This window comes from Melanerpes formicivorus, unplaced genomic scaffold, assembly GCF_026170545.1.
Source record: "Melanerpes formicivorus ecotype bairdi unplaced genomic scaffold, bMelFor1.0.p_v2 SCAF_10, whole genome shotgun sequence".
Lineage (NCBI taxonomy): Eukaryota > Metazoa > Chordata > Aves > Piciformes > Picidae > Melanerpes > Melanerpes formicivorus.
The window spans coordinates 5,920,346-5,948,312 of record NW_027142362.1 but is presented as its reverse complement, the minus strand read 5'-3'; the positions used below and the strand labels follow the sequence as shown (position 1 = coordinate 5,948,312).

Here is a 27,967-nt window from a genome sequence, read left to right as displayed (position 1 = left end):
CTGTCAGCAGAGCAGCACTCACATGTTTGATGAGGGAGGTGAGAATTGCGTACGTCTTGCTGAGGCTTCTCAGCAGCGTGTCCACACAGCTCCCTGCAGGGAGTGCTGTCTGCACCAGCTCGTGGAAAACTGTCAGCAGAGTCCCCAGCTGCAGAATGATGCCTTTCTCCAGAGCCTGGCTTTGGTTTGATGCCTGAGAAGAGTCTTCTAGAAGACAGGGATGAATACCTGGTGAGTGTGTGTCTAATGAAGGCAGTGATGGGGGTGAGAAGTGCAAAAGGGCCCCCCCTGTGTCCGTGCACAAAGCACCAGGGTGGCACAGGGAGGGATCTGGTGACAATGCTCATGTTGAACCAGCTCAAGGGAGAGTTCAGCCTGCCCTCAGGTGATACTACCTCAAAGTCCCCAGACAGCTTGCTTTTTTTCCCCACCCTCTCTGTCTTAATCTGGCTTTGCCAAAGGTGTGACAGTAAGAATTGGGCCACTTTTGGGCTGGGTGTTAGGAAGAAGTTCTTCTCAGCAAGAGAGATTGGCCATTGGGATGTGCTGCCCAGGGAGGTGGTGGAGTCACCATCACTGGAGGTGTTAAGGAAGAGATTGGATGAGGCACTTGGTGCCATGGTTTAGTTGATTAGATGGTGTTGGGTGATAGGTTGGACTGGATGATCTCAAAGGTCTTTACCAACCTGGTCCATCCCATCCCATCCCATCCCATCCCATCCCATCCCATCCCATCCCATCCCATCCCATCCCATCCCATCCCATCCCATCCCATCCCTTTCATTACCTGCTGTGTCTGACCCCAGGCTGCTGAGCTTCTTGATAAGCCAGTCCACCTCCTCAAGGACCTTATCTGCCTGACCCAGAACCAGCAGCTGAGGCAGAATGAGACAGAAGACCAATAACAAAACATGTGGAGAAGTTTGGCACAGCAGGGATCTCTGAGCCACTTGTAGCAGAGCAGCCCAGACCCCCCCAGACTGCTCCAGCCAGGCTCCCTTGACTCACACAGACAGTGGGGGCTGCTGTCTTGGGGTTCACTAGGGCGAAGTGGGACCGGCTCTCCACCTCCACATCCTGGTCAGAGGAGAGAAAGCAAGCACATGCTGGTGAGTGGTTAGCTGCTGCCACACAGCTTGCACCAAAGATGCACTCAGTCCTGGCCTGGCAGCACAAAGTGGTGACGAGTTAGGGCTGGCTCTGCCTCGTACCTGATCTATGTCTCCCAGGCAGGCGTGGACGTCCTGGGCAAGCTCGCGCAGCAGGCTGGCAGGGCTCTTGTAGAGAGCATGAAGGCTGAAGAGCAGGGACAGCAAACCCTTGCAGCAAGCAGCATCCTCTGTGGGCAAGAGCAAACAGTGCATTGGCAAGTTGCAGAGCTCCTGGAACATCAGACTTCCAGGCAGGGAAAGGCTCAGGTTCAGGGGGGGTTTCGCAGTCTGCACTCCCAGGAACACAGCAGGTGAGAGTCTTTGGAATCACAGAATCAGTAAGGTTGGAAAAGACCTCAGAGGTCATCAAGTCAGAGATCACAACACAGGAGTAAGGTGATAAGGGGCCCAGCCCCTAAAGGATCACAGAAACACCCTGGAGCACTGCCAGGCTCTTTAGCACCACCATGGAGCTCCTCAGCATAGAAGCATAGAATCAATGAGGTTGGAAAAGACCTCAGAGACCATCAAGACCAACCTGTCACTCAACACCTCCTGACAACTAAACCATGGCTCCAAGTGCCACATCCAATCCCCTCTTGAACACCCCCAGGGATGGTGACTCTACCACCTCCCTGGGCAGCACATTCCAATGGCCAATCTCTCTTGCTGGGAAGAACTTTCTCCTTACCTTGAGTCTAAACCTCCCTTGGCACAGCTTGAGACTGTGTCCTCTTGTTCTGGTGCTGCTTGCCTGGGAGAAGAGCCCAATCCCCACCTGGCTACAACCTCCCTTCAGGTAGTTGTAGAGAGCAATGAGGTCTCCCCTGAGCCTCCTCTTCTCCAGATGGTGTTGGGTGATAGGTTGGACTCAATGATCTCTGAGGTCTTTTCCAACCTGGTTATTTCTATTCTATTCTATTCTATTCTATTCTATTCTATTCTATTCTATTCTATTCTATTCTATTCTATTCTATCTCTGAGGTCTTTTCCAACCTGGTTGATTCTACATTTCTATGATTCTGCCTTCCAGTACCTGAAGGGATCCTGCAGGAAGGCTGCAGAGGGACTTCTTCTCAGGGTGTCTAGAGACAGGACAAGGGGGAGTGGTTTGAAGCTGAGGCAGAGCAGGGTCTTGAGCAACTGAGTCTAGTTGAGAGGTGTCCCTGCCCATGGTGGGGAGGTTGGAATAGATGATCTCTGAGGTCCCTTCCAACCTGAACCACTCTATGACTCCAATAACCACAGTGTCCAGTGTGCCACAGAATGGGACCTGAATCTACCTGTCCCAGAGAGCTAAGACCAGGACAGACAACAGCAGAGCATTTAGGGATCTATTATCAGAGCTGCCCACATCTCAACCTGCTCTCCAAAGCTTACTCACCAAGAGTATTTTCTTTGCAAACTTTGACTGTCCAAGTCAGGAACTGAAGGAACTGTAGAAAGGAGAAAGGATATCCTGGCTGTGGGGCAGGATTTAAAGCACAAAACTAATCACCATTAAAAGACCCCAAATCATCTCAGCCAATGCATCACTGCACAGGGACAGGAGCAGAGGCCTCTCCTGGCAGAAAGCTGTCCCACCCTGCCCTGGGAAGTTCCACAAGGGACACTAAACCTAGCAAGCACAAAGCTGAGCTCCAGGCCAGGGGAATGGCTCCAGGTTCCCTTGGACAGAGCAACAGCTCCATTTCATTTAAGGTAAATGATGACTCCAGACTCCTGGCACACTTTTAGTGCAGCCTCCAGCTTCTAGAGTGCCCCAGTGTGACAGAAAGTCTCCTTGTGAAGCAGGAATTAGGCACTCAGCCAGTTTGGACTGGTCACAAGTCTGCTGGCTGCCTTTGGCTCTCTTCTCATGGGGAAGCTGCACCACAGGTAGGCTCTGTTAGGAGTCCCTGCTGAGGTGAACAAACCATTCAGACTCCAGGTGCCCAAAGGCAGGATCAGAGCTTAGAGAAGCAGGGTGGGAATCAGAGTATCAGGGAGTGGAAGGGACCTCCAGAGATCATCCAGTCCAACCCCCCTGCCAGAGCAGGATCACCCAGGGCAGGGCACACAGGAACACATCCAGGCAGGTTATGAATGTCTCCAGAGAAGGAGACTCCACAACCTCTCTGGGCAGCCTGCTCCAGGGCTCCAGCAGCCTCACAGGGAAAAAGTTTTCCCTTCTGTTCCCATGGCACCTCCTCTGCTCCAGCTGGTACCCATTGCCCCTTGTCCTCTCACTGGACATCATAGCTTGTTCCAAACTGAATGAAGCTGGAGGTGGGGAGATTCAGGCTGGAGGGGAGGAGGAAGTTCTTCCCCATGAGAGTGGTGAAGCCCTGGAATGGGTTGTCCAGGGAGGTGGTTGGGGTCCCATCCCTGGAGGTGTTTAAGCCCAGGCTGGATGAGGCTCTGGCCAGCCTGATCTGGTGTGGGTTGGAACTAGATGATCCTTGTGGTCCCTTCCAACCCTGACTGATACTATGAACTGGGAAGCCAGCTTGTTCCAGACTGTCCTTAGAGGAGTGTGACAGGAGTGAGATTGGTAACGCACCAAAACTGTCCCTTTGCCGTGGTCTGGCCTGCAGAAGGCAGAACAAGCAGACACAGCAGAGCCCTCTGAGAGTCTTCCTCCCACCCCTGTGGCTAGGACCCCCCCTCCCTGCCACTCCATGGTGGCTGTGAAGTACCTGCTGAGAGGCTGGATCCAGGAGTTTGGACAAAGTGGAGAGGACTGCGATGAGTGACTGCGTTTCCTTGGAGTTGAAGTCATCTTCAGCAGCGCTGAACTGGTTCACCAGAGACCTCTGACCATGGGAAGGAAAGACAGAGCCTCTGAGTGTGCAATGCTTGTTGCAGGGCCATTCTGAGAAGCAAACAAGGAGAAGCTGCAGCACAGAAAGGAATCTGCAGCAGGGAGAATGACAAAGAATATAAAGAGAGAACTCCTGAAGAGCAAGTGCTGGCCTTTGCTGTGAGTGCTCACAAAGGCCTGCATAGGATCCACTGTGACTTTTACAGTACTCAGGTCAGTTTATCACAGAATGGCTCAGGCTGGGAGGGACCTCACAGATCATCTGCTCCAACCTTCCCACCAGGGGCAGGGACACCTCTCAACTAGGCTCAGCAGGTCAAGACCTCATCCAACCTGGCCTTCAACACCCTTAGGCAGGAGGCAGCCACAACCTCCCTGGGCAGCCTGTTCCAGAGTCTCACCAGCCTCCTACTGAAGAACTTCTTCCTCAGCTCCAGTCCAACCCTGCTCTGCCTCAGCTTCAAACCATTCCCCCTTGTCCTGTCTCTAGACACCCCCAGGAAAAGTCCCTCTGCAGCCTTCCTGCAGGATCCCTTCAGCTATTGGAAAGCAGCTCTAAGGTGCCCCTGGAGTCTTCTCTTCTCCAGGCTGAACAATCTCAGCTCCCTCAGCCTGTCCTCATAGCAGAGCTGCTCCAGCCCTTGGATCATCTTTGAGGACTCCTCTGGACTCCCTCCAACAGCTCTGTCTTTCTCAGTCTGGGGACACCAGAACTGGAGGCAGGATTGGAGACAGGGTCTCAGCAGAGCAGAGCCAAGGGGCAGACTCCCCTCTCTTGCCCTGCTGGCCACACTCCTCTGGCTGCAGCCCAGCACACAGCTGCCTGCTGGGCTGCATGAGGGCACTGCTGGCTCCTGGGGAGCTGCTCAGCAACCAACACCCCCAAGTCCCTTTCTTCAGTGCTGCTCTCAACCCACTCTGCACCCAGCCTGGATTTGTGCCTGGGACTGGCCTGAGCCAGCTGCAGGACCTGAAGCTCTGTTAGGAGAGCTGCACTTCAGCCCAGCTCTGCACAGCGCCCTGGGGCAGCCTCCCTCGGAGATCAGGAGCTGTTCTGAAGTGGCAGTGAATTAGTGTCAGAGCTGCTGACACACACTCGATCCTGTGGTCAAGCAAGAGGGAGGCAGCAGTGTTTTGTGCCAGAATTAGCAGTGTTTTGGAACACTTGCAGCACTCAGTGGCACTTACCTGGAACTGCCGGATCTGGAAGGCAGCTCTCTCGGTGACATTAATATCCGCTGCCTCTGCGTCACCATCGCTGGTATCTGGCAGAGACAGAGAGGTGCAGAAAGGAAAAACAAACCCACCAAGCTAAGTGCCAAGAGCAGAACACAGGATTTCTTCCTGAACCTGGGAAAGGTGGCAACTGCTCACAGCTAGAGAAGGAATACAGAGCTGCAAAGCCACGGTGAGCACAGAAAGATGTCAGGGACGGACTCCGAACAGACAAATGCTGAGCCAGAGCTCAGCTGCTCTCTGCTGGCAGGCCTCAGAGCTCTGCAGAAGCAGGGCAAGATACCTCTAGAACTTGCCTCTGGTGTGAAAATCATGGAATGGCTCAGGTTGGAAGGGACCTCACAGATCATCTCCTCCAACCTCCCCACCATGGGCAGGGACACCTCTCAGCTAGACTCAGCTGCTCAAGGCCTCATCCAACCTGGCACTGAACACCCCAGGCAGGAGGCAGCCACAGCCTCCCTGGGCAGCCTGTTCCAGAGTCTCACCACCCTCCTACTGAGAAACTTCTTCCTCAGCTCCAGTCTAACCCTGCTCTGCCTCAGCTTCAAACCATTCCCCCTTGTCCTGTCTCTAGACACCCTCAGGAGAAGTCCCTCTGCAGCCTTCCTGCAGGCTCCCTTCAGGTACTGGAAGGCAGCTCTAGGGTGCTGAGCCCACCTTGCTGCTGAGAGACGAGGGCCATACCCCTGGCTATGGAAGAAAGGTCCCTAAGTGGCCATGGTGGAAGCCAAAAGGCTAGAGACCAAAGCAGAAGTGCAGCATGTGCTTACCCAGGGCCTGCAGGAACTGGGGGATCCTGGCAGCGTAGAGCTGCTGCACCGTGTTGAAGATGCGCAGCAAACCCTCCAGGCACAGCAGGGAGATGCTTTTGCCCTTCTTCTTCCCTGGTTCTTCCACATGGGTGGGAATTGAAGTGTACCTCCAGAGCAGAACCCTGTGGGATGGGAGAGGAGTTACCACCAACCACAGGCTCCAGTAAAGCTGGCTGCACAGTGCAAGAACTGGAAGAGGGCTGATCACAGATTTTCCCACTAGGATGCCCTTCCTGGTATCCATTGTGAGGTCTCCTTTGCTATGGGGAAGTGGAGGGAGAAGAGATCCAGTTTGAAGAAGGTTTTGTTTACAAAGTCAGCCACACAGCTTCTGCATTCTTCCTGCACAGCTGAAGAATTTCAAGGCCAGGGGACCTCCAATCCCATTTGGAGCCTATCTTTAACCACTCCTTTCTCCCACTCAGCTTTCCTTCTGTCTCAGCCTACCCAAACACTGACTGCTGGTGTCAAACCTATCAGTGCCATAAAAAGCTCCTCTCTGGGCAGTGTGGATCTGTGAGATGTCAGCCCTCACTCTAGGGCTCCACATAAATAAAATCAGCAAGGTGAAGGCAGGCAAGACCAAGCCAAAAGCTTGGGAGAGCACACAGACTGTTTGGCCCAAAGGCTCATTTTCTGTTTGCAGGCAAACATCTTTTTCCTGCTCCCCTAAGCCCACTCTCTCCCTTTGTTGTTCCCTCTCCTTTCTTCTCCCTAGTTAGGGCTGCCCACACAGATGATCTTATTCTGTTTCAGTGTCCAGTCACACAAAACATGATGTAGCTCACATGCAGCCCTAATGGCTGCCACAACCCCAGCCTCTATTATTTGGGGTGAGACACGGCCCAGGCATTATTCATGGCAGAGGTGATTTGCATTTTGTGCTCTCTGCTGACTGGGAGCTGAAAAGGCCCCATGCAGATGTGACCTAGATCCCCAAAGACATTTCCACGGTTAACATTCCTGGGTTTCCAAAGGATTACATGCCTGAATGTCTCCAGGCATCTTGAAAAAAGCCCTGAAGAAAGGCTTTGCAAAGCTTGTGCCTCTCTTACATCTGTTTCATGCTGGAGCTCAAAACGAATTTGAGCCTCACTGCATCGCAGAGGCCTCAGGAATCCGGCCTGTAACCATGCAAGCTCCTCGGGGAGCAGGAGGGATGCCACAGCTCTGGTGTCCCCAGCATGAGCAGGACACAGAGCTGGTGGAGGGAGGCCAGAGGAGGACCACAAAGATAGAATAGAATAGGACAGGATAGAATAGGACAGGATAGAATAGGACAGGACAGAATAGGATAGAATAGACCAGGTTGGAAGAGACCTTCAAACAGAATAGCATAGGAATAGAATAGAATAGGAATAGAATAGAATAGGAATAGAATAGGAATAGGAATTAGAATAGAATTAGAATAGAATAGGAATAGAATAGGAATAGAATAGAAATAGAATAGAAATAGAATAGAATAGAATAGAATAGAATAGAATAGAATAGAATAGAATAGAATAGAATAGAATAGAATAGAATAGAATAGAATAGAATAGAATAGAATAGAATAGAATAGAATAGAATAGAATAGAATAGAATAGAATAATGATCTCTGAGGTCTTTTCCAACCTCGTTGATTCTATGACAGGACAAAGGGCAATGGGTCTATGACAGAACAGGACAGAATAGAACAAAGATCATAGAATCATAGAATCAACAAGGTTGGAAAAGACCTCAAAGATCATCATGTCAGAATAGAATAGAACAGAACAGAATAAAGATCATAGAATCAACAAGGCTGGAAAAGATCTCAAAGCTCATCATGCCCAAAGATGATCCAAGGGCTGAAGCATTTCTGCTACGAGGACAGGCTGAGGGAGCCTGGAGAAGGGAAGACTCCAGGGGGACCTTAGAACTGCCTTCCAATAGCTGAAGGGATCCTGCAGGAAGGCTGCAGAGGGACTTTTCCTGAGGGTGTCTAGAGACAGGACAAGGGGGAATGGTTTGAAGCTGAGGGAGAGCAGGGTTAGACTGGAGCTGAGGAAGTTCTTCAGTAGGAGGTTGGTAAGACTCTGGAACAGGCTGCCCAGGGAGGCTGTGGCTGCCTCCTGCCTGGGGGTGTTGAAGGCCAGGCTGGATGAGACCTTGAGCAGCTGAGTCAAGTGGAGAGGTGTCCCTGCCCACGGTGGGGAGGTTGGAGGAGATGATCTGTGAGGTCCCTTTCAACCTGAGCCATTGTAGGATTCTATGAACCAAAACTCAGGAAGAGATTGAAAAGGAAGGTTTGATGGTGTTTGGTTCTTCCAGGCCAACAGCTGTGACTGGAGCTCTGTCACACTGTAAGTGTCTGCAGCAGCCGTGGCCTGCAGCCCTCTCCCAGAGCCCTACCCGAGAAGCAAAAGCCCTCCCCCCGGCTCCGCAGGCCTGCTGCCTCCCCGTGCCGCAGCCGCTCACCGGGTGATCTTGCAGAGGCTCTGGAACATCTTCTCAGGGTTTTGCCCATCTGGCCCATCAGTTTGCCCTGTCTCCTCCAGCTGCTGCACCTTCTGCAGAGCTACGCCGACAGCGTAGCGCAGGAACTCCGTGCTGGAGCGCAGGACCGCCAGGCTCTCCTCGTGGCTCTGCGCATCGTCCCTGAAGGATCAAGAGCGCTGTCAGAGAACTGAGGGTGCACTGAACAGGCACAGGGATGGCCCTACAAGATTCAAAATCATCAGCTGAATTCAGGGTGGAGAAGCCCCTTTGTTTTGGTAGCCTGCAGTGAACACTTTGAGGACATGGGGGCTTGGAACGAGACGATCCTTGTGGTCCCTTCCAACCCTGACTGATACTATGATACTATGACAGTATCTGCAGGGGGCTACAAGAAAGCTGGGGAGGGACTTCTGAGGGTGTCAGGGAGTGATAGGACTGGGGGGAATGGAGCAAAACTAGAAGTGGGTAGATTCAGATTGGATGTTAGGAAGAAGTTCTTCCCCAGGAGGGTGGTGAGAGCCTGGCACAGGCTGCCCAGGGAGGTGGTGGAAGCCTCATCCCTGGAGGCTTTTGCAGCCACGCTGGAGGTGGCTGTGAGCAACCTGCTGCAGTGTGAGGTGTCCCTGCCCATGGCAGGGGGGTTGGAACTGGATGAGCCTTGGGGTCCCTTCCAACCCTGACAATTCTGTGATTCTATGACAGAGTTCCACCAGCCTGTCCCAAGACACCAGCAGACATGGTTTGAATTGATGTCTGCCTCTGCTCCACAGAGCTCTGGAACTCAAACAATGGAGTTTGATGCCCAGGGAATGGCTCAGGACTGGAAGAGCAGAGATTTTCTGGGGTCTTGTAGCAAGGTCCAGGAGAACTCCCTGCAGAACACAGGTCAGGAGCCCTGGACCCTGCAAGAGTGGTCAGGCATTGGACCAGGCTGCCCAGGGAGGTGGTGGAGTCACCATCCCTGGAGGTGTTCAAGAAGTGTGTGGACAGGGCACTTTGAGACATGCTTTAGTGGGCATGTTGGTGTTGGGTTGAAGGTTGGACTCCACAATCTTAGAGGTCTCTTCCAGCCCAAACAATTCTATGCTTTTGTAATACCAGGAGCTGCACACCTCTGGATCCTGCCCTGACCACGATGGTCTCCAGACTGTGCTGTTACCACCCATGCTTTGAACAGGAAGGAGAATGCTTGTGCTGTGTGTGCAGTGAACAAGGCAGCCAGCATGCAGACCCCACAGAAGCAGCTTGTGAATGGTCCTCAAGCTACTCCAGATGTGACAGCTTCTCACCTGAACAGGGCTGTGAGCAGAGTAGATACAAAAGCCATGGACAGGAAGCTCCGTGCAGTTTTGTTGCCCAAGCCAGGTTTGTTCTTTCCAGCTTTCTCCTTCAGGATCTCAGAGAGTTTGTTGTAACATGCAAACAGGCCTAGGACATCCTCAAACTTGTTCTTGCTGCAATAAAGCAGCAGAAAGCACTAATGGAGAAAACCCAGCCTTCAGAGTTTCCCATCTGAGGCTTCAGTTGCCACGTTCCACAGCCACACTTTCCAAAGGAGGAACCCACGACATCTCCCCACCTCCCTAACACCTCCATCTGTTCCTCCCTGTCCTGCTCTTCTATAAAATGTCACATCCCATCTCTCACCACACTCCACAGCAAGACACTCCCTGTGCCACAAGGCACTGGCATCCAGGAAGCATCACCCCCACTCTGCGCTGGCACTCCTCTGCTTGCACTGAGGCTGCACTTGCCAGGCACAGCTGCTGCTGGAGGCTGAGAGTTGATGTTTTACCTGAAATTCCCTATGTTGAAATTGTACTCAATCAGGACCTCACAAATTCCCATCACTTGAAGGGCATAGATGTTATTCTTCACACCAACACCAGAAGACAGAGAGAAATCTGCTGATTTATCCTAAGAGGTAAAGGAAAGAAGTGAGAAAACAAATCTCCTCCAAGCCTGACAAGAACTCGGTGTCTTCTTCCACTGAGCCAAACTGAGAATGTGATTTACCAGTTCAAAGTCTTCCAGCTCACTCTTGATCATTCTTCTTGTGACAGATTCTAGCATCTCTTCAAAGTTTTGCTGAAATCCCACCTCCTCCTCCTCCTCCTCCTCCTCCTCTTCAGCTCCTTGGCACAGTCGTGCAGTGCTCTTATACCAGGCCAGGCAGTGTTGGATACAGCAGAGCAGATGGGCCTGAAGGCAGCAGCCACACAGTCACGTTCAGCCTTCTGCCTGGAGGTCACTGACAGACTGTTCTAGTTGGCTGCAAAGAGCCATAGCTCCCTTTGGAGGTTCACATGAGACTCAGTGTCTCATTCCCAGAAGGAGGGGACCTGCAGTGCTGAACACAGCTGCCCACCTCGGGCTTCAGACAAGGCTGGCTGCCCGAGCTCGCCAACAGGGGATGCAGACACTTAACTCCCACTGCTCCCTCACCCAGCTCCCTCAACTGCTGAAAGAGATGGAAAAGGAATTCCCAAAAGGGCTCTTAGCCCAGAGAAGTGCCTGCTCCCTTCCTGGGTGTGCTGCTGCAGCACAGGGTGGGAGCTTCCTTAGGGGGAAACAGCGTGATTCATTTGAATCCTTCCTTTGAATCCAATCACTGAGGTCTCACCTCCAGCAGTTTCAAAGGAGCAAACCCTCTGCTACACACACACACACACACTGCTCAACTGTTTGATGTGGAGTTAAGGTGAAGGAGGGGCAAAATCCCCCCCAACCCATGGTGATCTCAATAGAGGATAACAGAACTACACCACTCTTAGAGCATTTCTCACACAGGTCTCCCTAAACCACTGTGCTAGTGGAGCTCTGACAGAAAGCCTGAGCCAGGGGTGAGGTGCCCAGCTCTACTGTTACTAAAAGAGCTGCTCCAGGCTAGAAAAGGCTGAAGAAAGACAAAATATGCAGCTCATGTAGCAGCACAACCACAACACAGCACAGCAGATGTGCCTGCAGCTATGGCCAGCCAGCACAGCTCTTACCAGCGGTTCCTGCAGGAAGATTTGGTCTCCTTGAGCCATGATACATCCCTCAAGCTTCAGAGGAGGCAGCAGGTCTGGCTGGGGCAAGTAATATTGCTTTATCTGCCATAGAAAACAAGAGAAATAACCAGTTAGCTGGTGCCTGAGCCTCTCAGGGTGTTTGAAAGCAGAACAGGATCATCTTCATGGAGTGAAAGCTGGCACTGCAATAATGAGCCTGAACACATCCCTGAGCCACACCAGCTGCTCTACTAGTACCTGAAACCCCCTCCTGAGCTGCTCAGGTGCCCCTCAGCCAGGACAAAAGCAGGTTTATCTGACCACCTGCTGTTGTGCTGCCTCAACATGCAACCCCACTTGCACTTTGCCTGCAGTGCTGCCCATGCCTTGAACAGTCAGGACAAGTAACAGCTTCTGCTGCCTGTCATCACCCAGAGGCTTGGCTCTGCTGTGGTGTCTCCTGGCCTGTGGGTGCAGTCAGTGACAGAGGCTCCACCTGACAGCAAAACAAACCATGGGAGCCCATGCTTGTACCAGTTCCTGGCTGTTTGGCACACCACAGGAGAGATATGCTCCAAGTACTGACACAGGACCAGGGTGGAATGGGCAAAGTTATGCAGATAGCAATGAGACAAAGCATTAAACCTTCAGACCAGGCTCCCATGAAGTGCCCTCTGTTACCCAAAAGCTGGCTTGGCTCTGTTCATGTTCCTATCTCAGCCCCTGTGCTGTCATGGGAAAGCTGGAATTAGTCAGCATGAACTCTCTGGATGATTAAAGGGAAGAAAATGACTTGTCTCCAAGAAAGCACAGCTTGTCCATGGATGGAGGGAATGTGATTGTCTTGTTGCCATGAGCAACACTCCTGGGGAATGAGTTAATCCTCCCAGCTCCTCCATGGGCTTGGGTATTCTCCTGATGGGAGGACAGTCACAAGAATAACTGTGTCAGCACACATCCTTGGGGAGGTATGGGAGGGCAACTGCTGAGGAGCAGGGAGTGCACAGAGCACTGGGCTCACCCTTCCCACAGCACCTCCCAGCTGGAGGCTCGGGAAGGGCTCTGACATCCCTTCTCTTCCAGCCTGTGACACAGGGTATGAACCAGCCTCCAGGTGTTCACCCAGGCTGCTCTCTCAGCACAGCAGGGATTTGAACAGCTCCTCAGAGGAGTGCCACAGCACTTCCAAACATGTTTCCAGGGTAAGGGAGCAATGTTTCCCCACCGTTTAAGCCCAGCTGCCTGCTCAGGGTGGCTGCAGGGCAGCCCCAGCACCGGGCAGCGCTCACCTGGGACAGCAGAGTCTCCATGATGGAGCTGGCCAGCTGGGAGTTCCTGCGAAGGACATCATAGAAGCCCTGAAGACAGGAAGGGAGGACAAGTTGGCTCTCACAAGCCAGAGCAGAAGCCACAGGCACACTGACACTGGCGTCATAAGGCGGCAGTGACCCTTGGGCGCCGCAAGGGACCGTGAGCAAGCGGCAGTGTGCTCAGCGTAAACCCCCGTGGCTGGCAGGGCCGAGGCACCACAGAAAGCAGGGATGAATCAGAAGGAGGATGAATTTCCTCACAGGGGCCCTCTCACAGGCTGTATCTCCCTAGCAGCGGTGGCACCGAGCCCAGAGTGACTTTTGCTGCTATTTAACACCAGCGCCAGATCCAACTTCAAACTGTGAACTCCTGCTTCAAAGGCAAAACAAGGCACTGGGGGAACTATGGGGGGGGGAAAATCCTTCAGCCTCTAAAATAGACTCAGTGGAGGGGTAAAGCAAACACAAGGCCTTACAGCAACAGTGATGGACACAGCAAAACCTTGCAGCTCACCAAAGGTCAGTCCAACCAAGGCGAGAGGGAAACAAAATACCTCTGACCTAAAGAGGACTTTTCCCTCAGGGGGGTACCTCAGAGTTGTCTCAGGAGCTAAGATACACACACACACACACACACAAAAAAGGCTCTTTGTATCAGGCCATCAGCCCTAAGAAACCTCAGGGAGGGACTAACCTTCCTAGAGACCTGCAAAAGGAGGACACAAAAAAAAGGAGACAGCTCCCAGATGCAGCCTCTGGGGAAGCTTCCCCATAGCCCCCAGTCAGGGCTTTCTTTGGAGCCCAGCACTGACTACAAGCAACTCTGTCCAATGCCCACTAAGACACTGGGCATCAAATACACCTCCCATTTCTCAGGCCACACCACAGGAAGAGAGCCTCCTCTTTTTTTATGTGGCTCTTAGGCAGTGTGAGCTGAGGGAGAGAGAGAGATCACTGTGCCTCTGGCCTCAGAAGGTGGTTCTTAGGCAGTGTGAGCTGAGGGAGAGAGATCACTGTGCCTCTGGCCTCAGAAGGTGGTTCTGAGGCAGTGTGAGCTGAGGGAGAGAGAGAGATCACTGTGCCTCTGGCCTCAGAAGGTGGTTCTTAGGCAGTGTGAGCTGAGGGAGAGAGAGATCACTGTGCCTCTGGCCTCAGAAGGTGGTTCTTAGGCAGTGTGAGCTGAGGGAGAGAGAGATCACTGTGCCTCTGGCCTCAGAAGGTGGTTCTTAGGCAGTGTGAGCTGAGGGAGAGAGATCACTGTGCCTCTGGCCTCAGAAGGTGGTTCTGAGGCAGTGTCAGCTGAGGGAGAGAGATCACTGTGCCTCTGGCCTCAGAATGTTCCCAAATAAAATGAAGGAGGGTTGAAAACAAACAACCAGCCCCTCCAAAAAAAAAACAACCCAGTCCTTAGCAGCTGTGTCCCAAGATAGCTGAGGTGATGATGGGCTGCTGTGATCATTATTTCCCTGGACCTCCAGCAGCAGAGGTGTTTAGAAAGGAGAGGGCAGAGGCCATGCTCACCTCGTACAACATGAGCCGAACGTCCGCCTGCTGGCTCAGACAGCACCTCAGGCTGCCCAGGATTTCAAGGCAGAAGGCCTCATTAGCTGCAGAGTTGTAGCAGGTATGAACATCTGCCTGGACCTGAGAGGCAGTATTAGTCATGTTACAGCTTACAGTTCTCAGAGATCACAACACAGCCCAGCCCCTAAAGGATCACAGAAACAGGCCCTGGAGCACTGCCAGGCTCTTTAGCACCACCATGGAGCTCCTCAGCATAGAAGCATAGAATCAATGAGGTTGGAAAAGACCTCAGAGACCATCAAGACCAACCTATCACCCAACACCTCCTGACAACTAAACCATGGCTTCAAGTGCCACATCCAATCCCCTCTTGAACACTTCCAGTGATGGTGACTCCACCACCTCCCTGGGCAGCACATCCCAATGGCCAATCACTCTCTGGGAAGAACTTCTTCCTAACATCCAGCCTAAACCTCCCCTGGCACAGCTTGAGACTGTGTCCTCTTGTTCTGGTGCTGGTTGCCTGGGAGAAGAGACCAACCCCCTCCTGGCTACAACCTCCCTTCAGGTAGTTGTAGAGAACAATAAGGTTTCCCCTGAGCCTCCTCTTCTCCAGGCTAAGCAACCCCAGCTCCCTCAGCCTCTCCTCACAGGAGGTGCCACAGGGACAGAAGGGAAAACTTCATCACTGTGAGGGTGCCATAGCCCTGGAGCAGGCTGCCCAGAGAGGTTGTGGAGTCTCCTTCTCTGGAGACTTTCAGACCCTGCCTGGCTGTGTTCTGTGTGCCCTGCCCTGGGTGATCCTGCTCTGGCAGGGGGGTTGGACTGGGTGAGCTTTCCAGGGCCCTTCCAGCTCCTAACGTTCTGTGATTCTGTGACATATCCACACCAGGGAGTGCAGGACAGCACCTACCTGAGTGGCACCAATGGCCTGGCTGCACTGGGAAGAGGACAAGCTGCCCAGGATCTTAAAATTTCTTAAGAGAAGCAAAAACCCAGCAACAGCTGCCTTCCGAGCATCCAGCTGCCTGTGGGGCAAGGGCAGGAGAGAGGAGCATAAGGAAAATGGAAGCAAGGGAACACAAAAGAAGAGCTGAGAATGAAGAAGGGTCCACAAATAGAGAGTGGCTGGGCCCCATGGAACTCTACCCCCAAGAGGCCAGCACAGCCCTGAGCAGGTAAGAGCCTGGGAACTCCCTTGCTCTACAGCCTCACAACATTCAATTTCCTTTCCGTCCTTGGGCACCCTGAGGGAGAGCACCAAGGCAAGACTCAAGCACCAAATGTCCCCTGACAGCTGGCATGGGAAGAGTCTCAGAGAGCTCAGAGATGGGAAACTCCTCCCAAACAGCTGGTGTGTGGCTTTGCTCACTGAAACCCTGTGCCTTTCCCAAGGCCAAGCCCCTGGCTTGAACAATCATCCTGAGCAGGACTTCAGTGTTCACAACCAGGCAGCCACTGCCCAACCACATCCAGTCTCCAAGCAGAGCATTGTGAAGGCAGCAGGGTGGTGTGCCCCAAGCATTACTGAGACAAGAAGTCTGCTTCTCCCCCACCTTGAAAGGGATCAGAGGGAAGGTGGCAGCTCAGCACTCTGCTCCCTGCTTCCTCTCTAGCATCTGGATGTACTCAGCTGTGCAAACACCTGTGGGAACTGGGTTTAATGTTGCCTTCAGATTTGGAGTTGCCAACAGTTTCTGAATTTCCAAAGCCCATTCAGCTGGGGTTGGGGTTCAGTAGAGCTGCTGCTGTGCTACAGTCCTAGGCTAAAGGGGTGGATGGCAGATGTCACCATCTGGTGCTGGGGAAGAACATGGTAAGAAGAGACTCAGCCAGCACAGACCAAAACCACCTCTGCTCCAAGCCCATGGATGAGTTGGAGACATCTTCTCAAAGCATTCCTCTCCCAGCTTACCTGGAAAAAATAGCTTTTTGGAGGACAAGTATCAGGGAGTCCCTCACTGACATGCTGACTTTGAGTAGAGGCTGGAAAGGAAGACACACTTTGGAGAGAAAAACACCAAGGCATGCCAAGCCCTCAGGGCATATGAGCTCATCTTCCTCAGGCCCATCTGGCCCTGCATTTCCAACACTGTCATCACTCCAGCAGGGGAACCAAAATAAAACCCATGTAAAATGAAACCCAGAGAGCTGGAGCAGTGAGACACCTCCTCAGGTTAGTGAGGACACAGTGCAAGGGCTGGGGAAGAGAACTGCTCCCCCCCGCCCCCCAGACTGGGCTGAGCAGGTACAAGTTGAAGGGCAGGGCAGTATCTGAGGTATCTGAGGGCTGGGGGTCAGGAGGCAGGGGACAGGCTCTGCTCAGCTGCACCCTGGGATAGGACAAGGGGCAATGGATAGAAACTCCAGCACAGGAGGTTCCACCTCAACATGAGGAGGAACTTCTTCACTGTGAGGGTCACAGATCACTGGAACAGGCTGCCCAGAGGGGATGTGGGGTCTCCTTCTCTGGAGACTCTCAAGCCCCATCTGGATGTGTTCCTGTGTGACCTGTGCTGGATTCTATGCTCCTGCTTGGACTCCATGATCTTCAGAGGTCCCTTCCAAACCCTAACATCCTATCTCAGCCCAGGCAAAGATAAACACTGACATGGAGCTTGGGAGGAGATAAAACAAAATCAAGATGACAGCTACAGCTGCTCAGCTAAACACTGTCTGTTTGGCTTGCTGCAGTGTGCAGCATCTGGGCATCTTCCAGCTGAAAGGTCGGCACAGAGCAGCTCAGGACCACGCCAGACTGCACCATATGCCTCCTGCTAGAGGGCAGAGCTCCATGCTGCACTGAACAACCACAGCAGAGCATGAAGGGTTGTTTTGGGGGGGGGGTATTGGATCATGCCCAGAACTGTGGCCTGGAGCTGTCACTCCTCAGGATACTGGGGGGGAAATGCAGCACTTACCTGCACCGCCCGGAGGAGGCCTTGCACCGTGTCGATGGGCAGAAAGGACAGATTGTCAAAGGTCTCTGTGACTTTGGAGGAGGAGGACTGAAGCACAAGAGGGGCAGACACAACAATACTGGACAGCAAGTCTGAAAAATAGAAGGAGCAAAGGAGCAGCTGCTACCCAGAGGGCAGGAAAGCCTGAGCAGAAGATGCCTCCAGAGCTAACCGCCACAGAATAGCGAAGCCCTTCCGGCTCCAGGGAGAGGTCAGGAGAGGAGGAGGACCAAAAACCTGAGCTCTGCTGCAGGCACCCAGTGTGCAAAGCTCACAACCTGGCTGCAGGGCCTCACCCCACCAGAGGGCACTGAGGTATAAGAGAAGAGGCTGCAGCACAGGCAGCTCAGCAGCCCCAGTGACTCCCAAGCAGCTGCCCAAGGGGGAGCAGGAAGGCAGGGACAGGAATGTGTCACAAGTTGCTGACACCAGCTCCCTGTGGGGCAGCTGCTCCATGGCAGCTACTTGCAGACCTGTTTCTCACCTGCACTGAGCACAGGGTGATCTGAGGCAGCTGACACCTCAGTAGGAGGGGGAGGGACAACTCCTCTTCTTGGTCATGTCTGCAGGAACTTCACCAAGTCAGCTGTGTCCCAGGCTGCATCAAAAGCAGCGTGGCCAGCAGCCCAAGGGAAGGCATTCTGCCCCTCTGCTCTGCTGAGACCCCACCTGCACTACTGTGCTCCAGCTCTGGAGTCCTCCACACAAGAAGGACATGGAGATGTTGGAGCAAGGGCCCAGAGGAGGTCACAAAAATGATGAGAGGGCTGGAGCACCTCTGCTATGAAGAAAGGCTAAGAGGGTTGGGGTGGTTTGGCTTGGAGGACAGAGAAGGCTCCAGGGAGACCTCAGAGCTGCCTTTCAGCACTGAAAGGGAGCTGATAAGAAAGATAGAAACAAACCTCCCAGCAGGGTCTGCTGCCACAGGACAAGGGGTGATGGTTTTAAACTAAAAGAGGGGAGACTTAGACTAGATTGAAGTTCTTTACAATGGGGGTGGTGAGACACTGGCACAGGTTGCCCAAGGAGGTGATGGATGTCCCATCCCTGGAATGCTTCAAGGTCAGGTTGGATAGGGGCTCTGAGCAACATGGTCTAGCTGAAGGTGTCCCTGCTGACTGCAGAGGGGGTTGGACTGGGTGCTTTTAAAGGTCCCTTCCAACCCAACCCATTCTGTGATTCTCTAAGCTGCTCTGAGAAGCTACATTCTGAGTGCCCCCCAAGCAGGACACACTGCTCTTTCTTACCTATGAAATGGCTGACAGGAGATGCTGCTTTTGTGAGGACTCTGTTCAGGACCTGCTCCAGAATATCACTCCTGATGGGCTCATGAACCTGAAATGAGAAAGAGCAGTAAGTGAAAAAAACACTCAACCCCCACATCAGCTGAAGACATTGCTGCACCTCACAGCGCAGGCATCCTGCAGCACAGAGCAAATCCAGACCTGCCAGGTAAGCTGGGACTGGCTGCCAGCACTCCCCTTTGTGCAGCTGAGCTCACAGCTTGGGGCAGGTTTCATCCCAGGCCACTCAGAGCCAGCACACCAGAGAGGCTCACACACCACATTTGGAACACAGTGGGTCAAATGGGCTGTGGGATGCCAGTTTAGCACTTCAGTGCAGATGCTGCATTCAGCCCCACCTCTGCCAGCCTCTCTTTGTACCTCTGCATTTCTCTACCTTCTCAGCAGTTTCTTTTGCACTGCAGAAGGGATTGTGCAAGTTGTCATGGTAAATGGAAGAATTTAGGGCCATGTCTTTATGAGGATGGCCTCTTCCAGCTGGACAGGGGCAAGCAGGAGCCTAAATCTGGTCCTGTTGGTAGAACCCTCGTGGTGGATACAGCAGCCAAGGGTTTGGCAGCGCTTCCCAAGAGAGCAAGAAATGAGCTCCCTTCCCTCCCCCCAGAAATCCTCTCCAAAGCATGCACTACCTTAAATGTTTCCAGCAGGATGCTTGCTCCCAGTCTGCAAGCCTGCTGGGCTGGCATTTTGGAAAGGCCATAACTGGTATCAGCAGCTTTTCCTCCAAAAGGCTTTTTGGGTTCATATGATTCCATGAGGCTGAAGCCAAGATCCACCAGGCCCTGAGTAACATGGTCCCAGCCAAATGCACTGAGGGAAACATGAAACAGACCAGGAAACAAACAGCTTACCCACAGAAAAGGTTGAGACTACACAGATCATAAAGTAAAATCTTCTGCAGTCATTCCAGGGTCCAAAGCAGCAGTGAGAGATGCTTTGATCACTCCAGGGAAGATGATATCCCTCACAGCCCCACAGAATGGCTCAGGTTGGAAAGGACCTCACAGATCATCTACTGCAACATCCCCACCATGGGCAGGGACACCTCTCAACTAGACTCAGCTGCTCAAGGCCTCATCCAGCCTGGCCTTCAGCAACCCCCAAGCAGGAGGCAGCCACAACCTCCCTGGGCAGCCTATTACAGAGTCTCACCAACCTCCTGCTGAAGAACTTCTTCCTCAGCTCCAGCCTAACCCTGCTCTGCCTCAGCTTCAAACCATTCCCCCCTGTCCTGTCTCTAGACAGCCTGATGGAAAGTCCCTCATGCAGCCTTCCTGGAGGATCCCTTCAGCTATTGGAAGGGAGCTCTGAGGTCTCCTTGGAGTCTCCTCTAGGCTGTCTTCAGGCTGAGGGACAGGTGCTCAGCACAACCCATCTTGCAGTCCTGGCTCTCCAACCTTCACACTTCCTTTCCAGTCCAAAAGCTTCCTTGCTCTGTGCACTCAAGTCTAACCTGGATGTGACAGTAGGATCCAACCAGGGTGCACAAATACCCTGCTGATCCTCAGGCTTTCAGGTCAGCCAGGAAGCTAGAAGAGGAACTGAAGGAGAGCTGGTGACAGATCACAGAGCTATCCCACAGGATGCTCAGAGGACTATCCGTGGTGGGGGGAAAGAAAAGAGTGAACCTTTCACTGATCCCTTGACCAGCACACAAACTCCAGCCAGCAGCATGACTCCTCTCATCCACTGCTTCACCAGTAAGCAGCAGAAAGGAGCCTGATCCAAGTGAGTCCTTTTTGTTCCATCAGCTGCCAAGGTTTGGGGTACAGGGAGCAGATTTATCCAGCTGCTCTTCATTGCCTTCTGGTTATTGTTTTGTTTGGTTTAATTCACCAATGTAACACTGGGGTTAAAACTGTGGATTTGGACACTGCTCCCTGCTGGCATCTGGTCAGCAGCACCCCAGAGCACCCTGGTAAGGCTGAGACTCTGCTCCTCCCAAAGCCCAGTGGGTGCCCTGCAGCCCTCACCTATTTTGCACCACCTCCAGAATTACAGAGCTGACATCATACTGGTGAGGAAACAAATCCTGCAGGAACTTGGAGGCCTGGAGGAACTGCAGGTCCTTGCAGCTTCTTGTGATTGAGGTTTTCAAGAAATCAAATATCTGGAAGGTAAAAACCACTGAGTGTGAGGAAATGAGCTTTGAACTGGGACCTGTAGAGGCTTGGGTGCCTTCCAGCAAGAGCAGCAGTTGCAGCACACCCTGCCAAAAACCTGCACTCCCTTCTTTCTCAGGACAAATACACCAACCTCATTAAGGGCCTCAAGGAGGGGAACTTGCTGCCAAGATCCTCTTCAGGTGGCCACCAGAGAGCCAAAACATTAGGAAAATAAGACCTTGCTTTTTTTATCCTCTAACCCACAGCCACAGCACTCACAGCTCTGGAAAACGCTGACATTGCTCTGGGCTCTGTAAGCCACAGCACACCAACGACCTAACTGCCTCTCCAGGAGCATCCTGAAGCCATCCACAGCCTAATTCTGATGGGACTCTGACCTAACAGCGCTTCCTTTCCTCTACAAGGAGTGCAGTGGAAGGCCTGTGTGAGCTGAGCAGCCACATACCTGCTCCTGCAGCCTGTGTTTTACCGCGACCGACAGCAGCAGAGCCACGCTGAAGGGACACAGGGCTCGACCAGGGCCCCTCTGCTGCTCGCTCTAGAAGATGACAAACATCAGTCAGAAAGCTGCTTAAGGTCAGCTGCAGCCTCCTGCAAGTTTAGGGAAGCTTTCAGACACATGTTAAGCACTTGTGTCCAGTTCTGGGGCCCTCAGTTTAAGAAGGATATTGAGAGACTTGAATGTGTCCAGAGAAGGGCAAGGAGGCTGGGGAGGGGTCTGGAGCACAGCCCTGGGAGGAGAGGCTGAGGGAGCTGGGGTTGCTTAGCCTGCAGAAGAGGAGGCTCAGGGGAGACCTTCTTGCTCTCTACAACTACCTGAAGGGAGGTAGTTGGGGGGGTTGGTCTCTTCTCCCAGGCAAGCAGCACCAGAACAAGAGGACACAGTCTCAAGCTGTGCCAGGGGAGGTTTAGGCTGGAGGTGAGGAGAAAGCTCTGCACAGAGAGAGTAATTGGCCGTTGGAATGTGTTGCCCAGGGAGGTGGTGGAGTCACCATGACTGGAGGTGTTAAGAGGGGATTGGATGTGGCACTTGGAGCCATGGTTTAGCTGTCAGGAGGTGTTGGGTGACAGGTTGGACTTGATGACCTCTGAGGTCCTTTCCAACCTGGGTGATTCTGTGACTCTCTGTTAAAGTCACTGTGACTGCCCCCACAGGAATCATTCAATCTCTTCTACAGACAACCACCCAAACCAGCTCTAAACACCCTGCTTCAACATCTTCAGGAGCACTGCCTGCTCCATCCCTCTCCTACCTTTAGATGCCTGATCAGCTCCTCACCCAGGTCCTGATCCAGGTTGATAACAGAGACAATGTGGAGGATAATGGTGCCCTCCACGTGGCGCAGCTGCTCCAGGGGCATTGTGGCTACCTCCAGGTCCACTGATCTGTGAGTTTAGCAGAAAAATCAGAGGATGGCTCAGCCTGGAAGGGACCTCACAGATCATCTGCTCCAACCTCCCCACCATGGGCAGGGACACCTCTCAGCTAGGCTCAGCAGCTCAAGGCCTCATCCAGCCTGGCCTTCAATATCCCCAGGGAGAAAGAGGGCAGCCACAGTCTCCCTGGGCAGCCTGTTCCAGAGTCTCACCACCATCACACTGAAGAACTTCTTCCTCAGCTCCAGTCTAACCCTGCTCTGCCTCAGCTTCAAACCATTCCCCCTTGTCCTGTCTCTAGACACCCTCAGGAGAAGTCCCTCTGCAGCCTTCCTGGAGGATCCCTTCAGCTATTAGAAGGCAGCTCTAGGGTGCTAAGCCCACCTTGCTGCTGGAGTCTTCTCCAGGCTGACCACCCCCAGCTCCCTCAGCCTGTCCTCACAGCAGAGCTACTCCAGCCCTTGGATCATCTTTGAGGACTCCTCTGGACTCCCTCCACCAGCTCTGTGTCCTTCTCATGCTGGGGACACCAGAACTGGAGGCAGGATTGGAGGTGAGGTCTCAGCAGAGCAGAGCCAAGGGGCAGAATCCCCTCTCTTGCCCTGCTAGCCACACTTCTCTGGCTGCAGCCCAGCACACAGCTGCCTGCTGGGCTGCATGAGGGCACTGCTGGCTCCTGGGGAGCTGCTCAGCAACCAACACCCCCAAGTCCCTTTCTTCAGTGCTGCTCTCAACCCACTCTGCACCCAGCCTGGATTTGTGCCTGGGATTAGCCCGAGCCAGCTGCAGGTCTACCAAGCCATAAATGCTTTGTCAGGTACCAAGGACTTTGTACCTGTACAAGGCTTAACCACTCAGGTTGGAAGGAGCCCTGTGCAGGCCCAGTGTGCCCACAAACACCCAGGTCTTTAAAGGGAAGGGGATGACAGAAAGAACTTACTGTGGAACCTTCTGTTCTTCCTTTTGTCTCCCATCCAGCTGATTGAAAAAACTGATGATTCCTTCCAGGACAGCCTTCTTACTGCCCTGCAAGGCAGGACATGACAGTGAGCCACTGCAGGGCCAGCAGTACCCCAGGGAACACTCTATTCCCACACCAGTTACAAATGTCATTGTGTCCTTCACTTCCCCTCCTGAACTGCAGGGTGGGGGAGGGCTCCTGTGTGGCTCATTTCCAGTTAGAGAGCCTGGTTTGGTTGGTGCATTTCTTTTGGCTGCACTTACTGATGAGTTGGAAGAAGCTAGTTAGAAGCTGTTACCAATTAGAAAGGATCTTTGCAAGGATCTGTCATGCTGTTACCAGCTGGCAAGGCTTTTCAACTCCTAACCTCAAATCCAGCACTGCATTTTGACCTCCAGAATGTGGTACTGGGGCTTTGAGTGGATCATTTTGTCACTGACTTGGTCTCAAATGAAGCAATCAAAAGAGCCAAGTGACCCTGTCAAAGAGCAGAGATGTCACTGGCAGCCTCTGCTTTGCAGCAAGAGCACAAGACATGAGACAAGTCAGAATACATCCCAGAAGAGGGTCATGCTGCATGACCTGTTACAGGGTGGAGAGCACAGAGAGAGAGAGCCAAACCATGCTTAAAACCCCAGATCATCTCTGCTGTCTGCTAGGTCTGTGCTCATCCTTTTCTCCCCCAACTGTTTCCTTCTTGCCCCACCAGGAAGCTCAAGATGAGCAGTCAGCTTACAAGGCTACAGGGAGTTAGGGGGGAAAAAAATCCCTATGGATGTCCAGCACAGGATTCCCACCAAAATCCAGCCTGTAGCTCAGCCTTTCCAGCTTTCTGTCTCATGGGGTATGCTTAGGGAGGGAGGGAGGGCAGCTCCTGTGAGCTTTTACCTTTGCAGAAAGCAGCAGCAGCTGATAGACCAGAGGGGGAATCTCCTGCAGGTCTAATTTGGAGAACATCCTAAGGACCTTTTCCACCACAAACTGCAGCTCCTCTCCCGAGAGTGGAATGTCCCTGTTGAATCAGAGATGCAGCCTGAGCATTTCACTGATTTCCCCCAGAATCCCACAGCAGATGCAGCCCATAACTAGACCAAGGCTGCCCCAGAGGGGCAGCAAGAGCTCCCAAAGGCCTCACCCCACAGAGCCCTCAATAGCCTGTCCCAGGACACTCTTCAGCCTTAGGTGCTGAGATCTCCTCCAGAGTGTGTCTGTTCATGAATGTGTTGTCCATGTGGCAAGGCTCACTCACACATGGAATGAAACCCAGGATGGCATGCCCAGTCTTTGGGGGGGTGTGTGGGGGACATGCCTTCCCAGCTGGGTTTTGGATCCACATGGATCTGACATTGGATGTTCATTGACCAACCACCCAGAAGGCTGTGCCTTGGCACAGTCAGACCTCCTATTTGTCATTGCCCCCAGGCTGCATGTGCAACAGGACACAGACCTGAGCACAGCAGAGGGAAGTGCTGATGCTGAAGGGGGACAAAGGATTACCTGAACATGTTGGCAAGGTGTATCACATTCTGAGGGTCCCACCTGGTAAAGCAAAAATCAGCCAGCAAATTGGGAGAGCAAGCAAAGCTATGGCTGAGCCCTTTCCCTCCCTGTGCACAATCCTCCAGTGTCACCATGTCCCCACCACATGCTGGTATGAAGATTCCCACCAGAAACCAACCCCCAACCCCCCTGCAAGCACCCAGGCTTGTTAACACTTCTGAACTGCCCCAGCTCTGAGAAGGAAAAAGCACTTCCTGAGACCAGTTCATGCAAGATCTGGGGACAGGGTGTTCCTCTGCCTTCCCAGCCAGGCAAGGCACTGCCCCAGAGGGCACAGATTCAAAGATGACAGAACAGGACACAGATGGTGACATCCAACTCATCAGAGCACGACATGAAGCACCCTGTTTGGCCATGGGCTGGCAGAGCTGGGACATACTTGCTGGAGCAGAGGGTATTTATCAGCTGCTTCTTAAACTCTTCCCCATTCAGTTCACCTGAGGGGAAAAAAAAGGGCAGAAATCTTTTAGGAGACAATTCCAGAGGAGGGGAGGACAGGCTGGGAAGAAGGAAGTGAGAGGGGTTACCTTTCCCATAAGCCAGGCTCTCCTTTGAATTGGCCAGTGCAGTGAGAACAGTGGAAAACAGCTCCAAGGATTTCCCATTGGACAGGCTGCCACTTTTAATAACATCAACAAAGAGGGTGGCAAGCTCAGCCAAGGCCTGGCCTGGCAGCTGGCGAGCCTGGGAGAAGACACAACAGCAGGAAAGAATCACAGAATTGTCAGGGTTGGAAGGGACCTCAAGGAGCAGCCAGCTCCAACCCCCCTGCCATGGGCAGGGACACCTCACACTACAGCAGGTTGCTCACAGCCACATCCAGCCTGGCTGCAAAAACCTCCAGGGATGAGGCTGCCACCACCTCCCTGGGCAACCTGTGCCAGGCTCTCACCACCCTCATGGGGAAGAACTTCTTCCTGACATCCAATCTGAATCTACCCACTTCTAGTTTTGCTCCATTCCCCCCAGTCCTATCACTCCCTGACTCCCTCAAAAGTCCCTCCCCAGCTTTCTTGTAGCCCCCTTGAGATACTGGAAGGCCACAATTAGGTCTCCTTGGAGCCTTCTCTTCTCCAGACTGAACAGCCCCAACTCCCTCAGTCTGTCCTCATAGCAGAGCAGCTCCAGCCCTCTGCTCATCCTTGTGGCCCTGCTCTGGACACCTTCCAGCACCTCCAGATCCTTCCTGTAATTAGGGGCTCCAGAACTGGACACAGTGCTCCAGGTGGGGTCTCACCAGAGCAGAGTAGAAGGGGAGAATCACCTCCCTTGACCTGCTGGCTCTGCTTCTCTTGCTGCAGCCCAGGATGGGACTGGCTCAGGAAAGAGCCTGAGACACAGCATTCCACATGCACACCCAAACTGTCACCAAAACCCAGCAAGAGACAACACTGCTCTCACTGAATCCTCCCCCTAAGACGGGAATCCAGCCCTGAGCTCTTTTGTTTGGGGCTGTTCTTTGATGGAGCAGGGCAAAAATCGAGCTGATGTAATTACAAGTTTGGAGTTTTGAGTCTAAATAGCCAAAGCTGAATCACCTTTGGAATCACAGGCTCATAGAATGATAGAGTAATTCACACACAGAGGGCAAATTCCAACACCAGCTTAGCCCAGGGTGGATCCATGGGAAGGACACAACTCGCTCTCCTCAGTGAGATGTCTCTGTCTGCACACAAAACGATTACCCAGCAGAGCCCAGGAAAGGAAAGCCAGCCCAAAGGAATCTCTACCTCCAGCATCAGCAGGCCCATGATTTCAGACACCTTGCTCAAATGCAGGTCCCCTGACTCCACCAGTGGGATGCAGTGCTTGTAAACCTGGAGCCTCCTGAGCAGGCCGCTTGGCTGGGAGCAAGGGGAGCCTTGTGGTGAGGAGACAAACAAAGAACAGGCAAATTACACAGGAAACAACACACTGCTGAACCACAGGAAATGAGCAGGGCTGAACTGTTAAACACTCCTTCACAGAGAGGGTTCTCAAACATTGGAACAGGCTGCCCAGGGCAGTGCTGAAGGCACCATCCCTGGGGGCGTTCAAGCAGCCTGTGGAGCTGGTGCTTAGGGATGTGGTTTGGTGGTGACCCTGCGGTGCTGGGACAAGGGTTGGACTGGATGAGCTTGGAGGTCTCTTCCAACAGGGTCCTTCCTGTGATTCTGTGAATGCAGTACTCCAGGTGAGGTCTCACCAGAGTGGAGTAGAGGGGGAGAATCCCCTCCCTCGACCTGCTGGCTATGCTGCTCTTGATGCAGCCCAGGATGGGATTGGCTCAGGAAAGAGCCTGAGGCAGCACACAGAATTCCACATGCACACCCAAACTGTCACCAAAACCCAGCAAGAGACAACACTGCTCTCACTGAATCCTCCCCCTAAGATGGGAATCCAGCCCTGAGCTCTTTTGTTTGGGGCTGTTCTTTGATGGAACAGAGCAAAAATCGAGCTGATGTAATTGCAACTCCCGGTTTTACCTATCTGACAAAACAGAGAAATAAACTGAGCAGAGGAAACGAGAGCCCTGGGATGAAGCACTCATCCACTTGTGTCACACCCCCTGCTCCATTCGGCCTGCTGCTGGAGATCAGGAAGAGTCAAAACGTTGGGGAGGATCTGCTGGCAATTAAATCTCAGCTGACCAGCTCAGACCCGAGGGCTCCCCAAAGTAAAGCTCCCTTGCCACGGGTTCCTGACACACAGACGTCGATTTCCCCGCACCCCCAGGTGTCGTTTCCCCGGGACAGCCCAGACTGGCTGCTTTTTAAACCAAAGTGACACATCCCTCTGCACCACCCGGCCGGCTGGCGCCACGGTCCCCCTCCCCACCTGCCCCCATAGCGCAGCTCGCAGCTCACCCACCTTTGAAGATCCCTCTGAGCAAAGCTGCCGTCTCCCTGCCCTTCAGAGCCTGCTTCGTCACCATCTCGCCCAGCTGCAAGGAGAAGGGGAGGCGGTCAGCCGCATCCCGCCCGCGGACAAGCCACCCTCGCCCCGCAGCGCAGCGCCCCCAGCCCCGCCGCCCGCCCGCAGGGCACCGCGCACCTCGCTCTCCCTCATGCTCTGCAGGGCCTCCTGCAGCCGCTCCGGAGCCTCCTCTGCCGCCAGCGCCAGGATGCGCTGCGCCATGTTCCCACGGGGGTGCCCGGGCCGGCCGGCCCCAGCTCCGCCGCCCCGAAATTCCCGCCCGGAAGCAGCCGCGAGTCACCGGGGCAACAGCTCCCGCCCCGGGCGCGCACTTCCCGCGCCCGCCACCCACCCCGCCCCGCCCGGGAGCCGCGGGTTCGAGTCCCGCGGGATGCAGGGCGGCGTGGGGTGGAGGGTAGCGTGGGGTGCAGGCGCATGGACTGCAGGGCAGCAGGGGCTGAAGGACAGCGTGTGAGGAACACGTGTGGGGTG

The 27,967-nt window shown here is 53.5% G+C and overlaps 1 protein-coding gene across 1 annotated transcript in view; it reads right to left on the bottom strand.

Moving 5' to 3' along the window:
* FANCI (FA complementation group I) overlaps positions 1 to 27,697 on the bottom strand; it is a 32,396-nt gene extending 4,699 nt beyond the window's left edge. Inside the window, exons 1-31 of the mRNA XM_068143410.1 lie at positions 27,614 to 27,697; positions 27,431 to 27,503; positions 26,311 to 26,441; positions 25,108 to 25,264; positions 24,960 to 25,017; positions 24,518 to 24,559; positions 23,909 to 24,032; positions 23,000 to 23,085; positions 21,936 to 22,068; positions 21,128 to 21,220; positions 20,530 to 20,666; positions 19,186 to 19,366; positions 18,500 to 18,587; positions 17,214 to 17,344; positions 16,208 to 16,278; positions 15,206 to 15,320; positions 14,290 to 14,412; positions 12,748 to 12,816; positions 11,459 to 11,560; positions 10,482 to 10,667; positions 10,261 to 10,382; positions 9,755 to 9,919; positions 8,445 to 8,624; positions 5,964 to 6,127; positions 5,143 to 5,219; positions 3,830 to 3,946; positions 2,536 to 2,587; positions 1,212 to 1,339; positions 1,009 to 1,077; positions 788 to 875; positions 23 to 207 (exon numbers count right to left, since the gene is read on the bottom strand). Coding sequence (XP_067999511.1) covers positions 23 to 207; positions 788 to 875; positions 1,009 to 1,077; positions 1,212 to 1,339; positions 2,536 to 2,587; positions 3,830 to 3,946; positions 5,143 to 5,219; positions 5,964 to 6,127; positions 8,445 to 8,624; positions 9,755 to 9,919; positions 10,261 to 10,382; positions 10,482 to 10,667; positions 11,459 to 11,560; positions 12,748 to 12,816; positions 14,290 to 14,412; positions 15,206 to 15,320; positions 16,208 to 16,278; positions 17,214 to 17,344; positions 18,500 to 18,587; positions 19,186 to 19,366; positions 20,530 to 20,666; positions 21,128 to 21,220; positions 21,936 to 22,068; positions 23,000 to 23,085; positions 23,909 to 24,032; positions 24,518 to 24,559; positions 24,960 to 25,017; positions 25,108 to 25,264; positions 26,311 to 26,441; positions 27,431 to 27,503; positions 27,614 to 27,697 — 3,531 coding nt within the window. The remainder of the gene's footprint in view (positions 1 to 22; positions 208 to 787; positions 876 to 1,008; positions 1,078 to 1,211; positions 1,340 to 2,535; positions 2,588 to 3,829; positions 3,947 to 5,142; positions 5,220 to 5,963; positions 6,128 to 8,444; positions 8,625 to 9,754; positions 9,920 to 10,260; positions 10,383 to 10,481; positions 10,668 to 11,458; positions 11,561 to 12,747; positions 12,817 to 14,289; positions 14,413 to 15,205; positions 15,321 to 16,207; positions 16,279 to 17,213; positions 17,345 to 18,499; positions 18,588 to 19,185; positions 19,367 to 20,529; positions 20,667 to 21,127; positions 21,221 to 21,935; positions 22,069 to 22,999; positions 23,086 to 23,908; positions 24,033 to 24,517; positions 24,560 to 24,959; positions 25,018 to 25,107; positions 25,265 to 26,310; positions 26,442 to 27,430; positions 27,504 to 27,613) is intronic.
* Between the last annotated feature and the right edge of the window lie 270 nt (positions 27,698 to 27,967).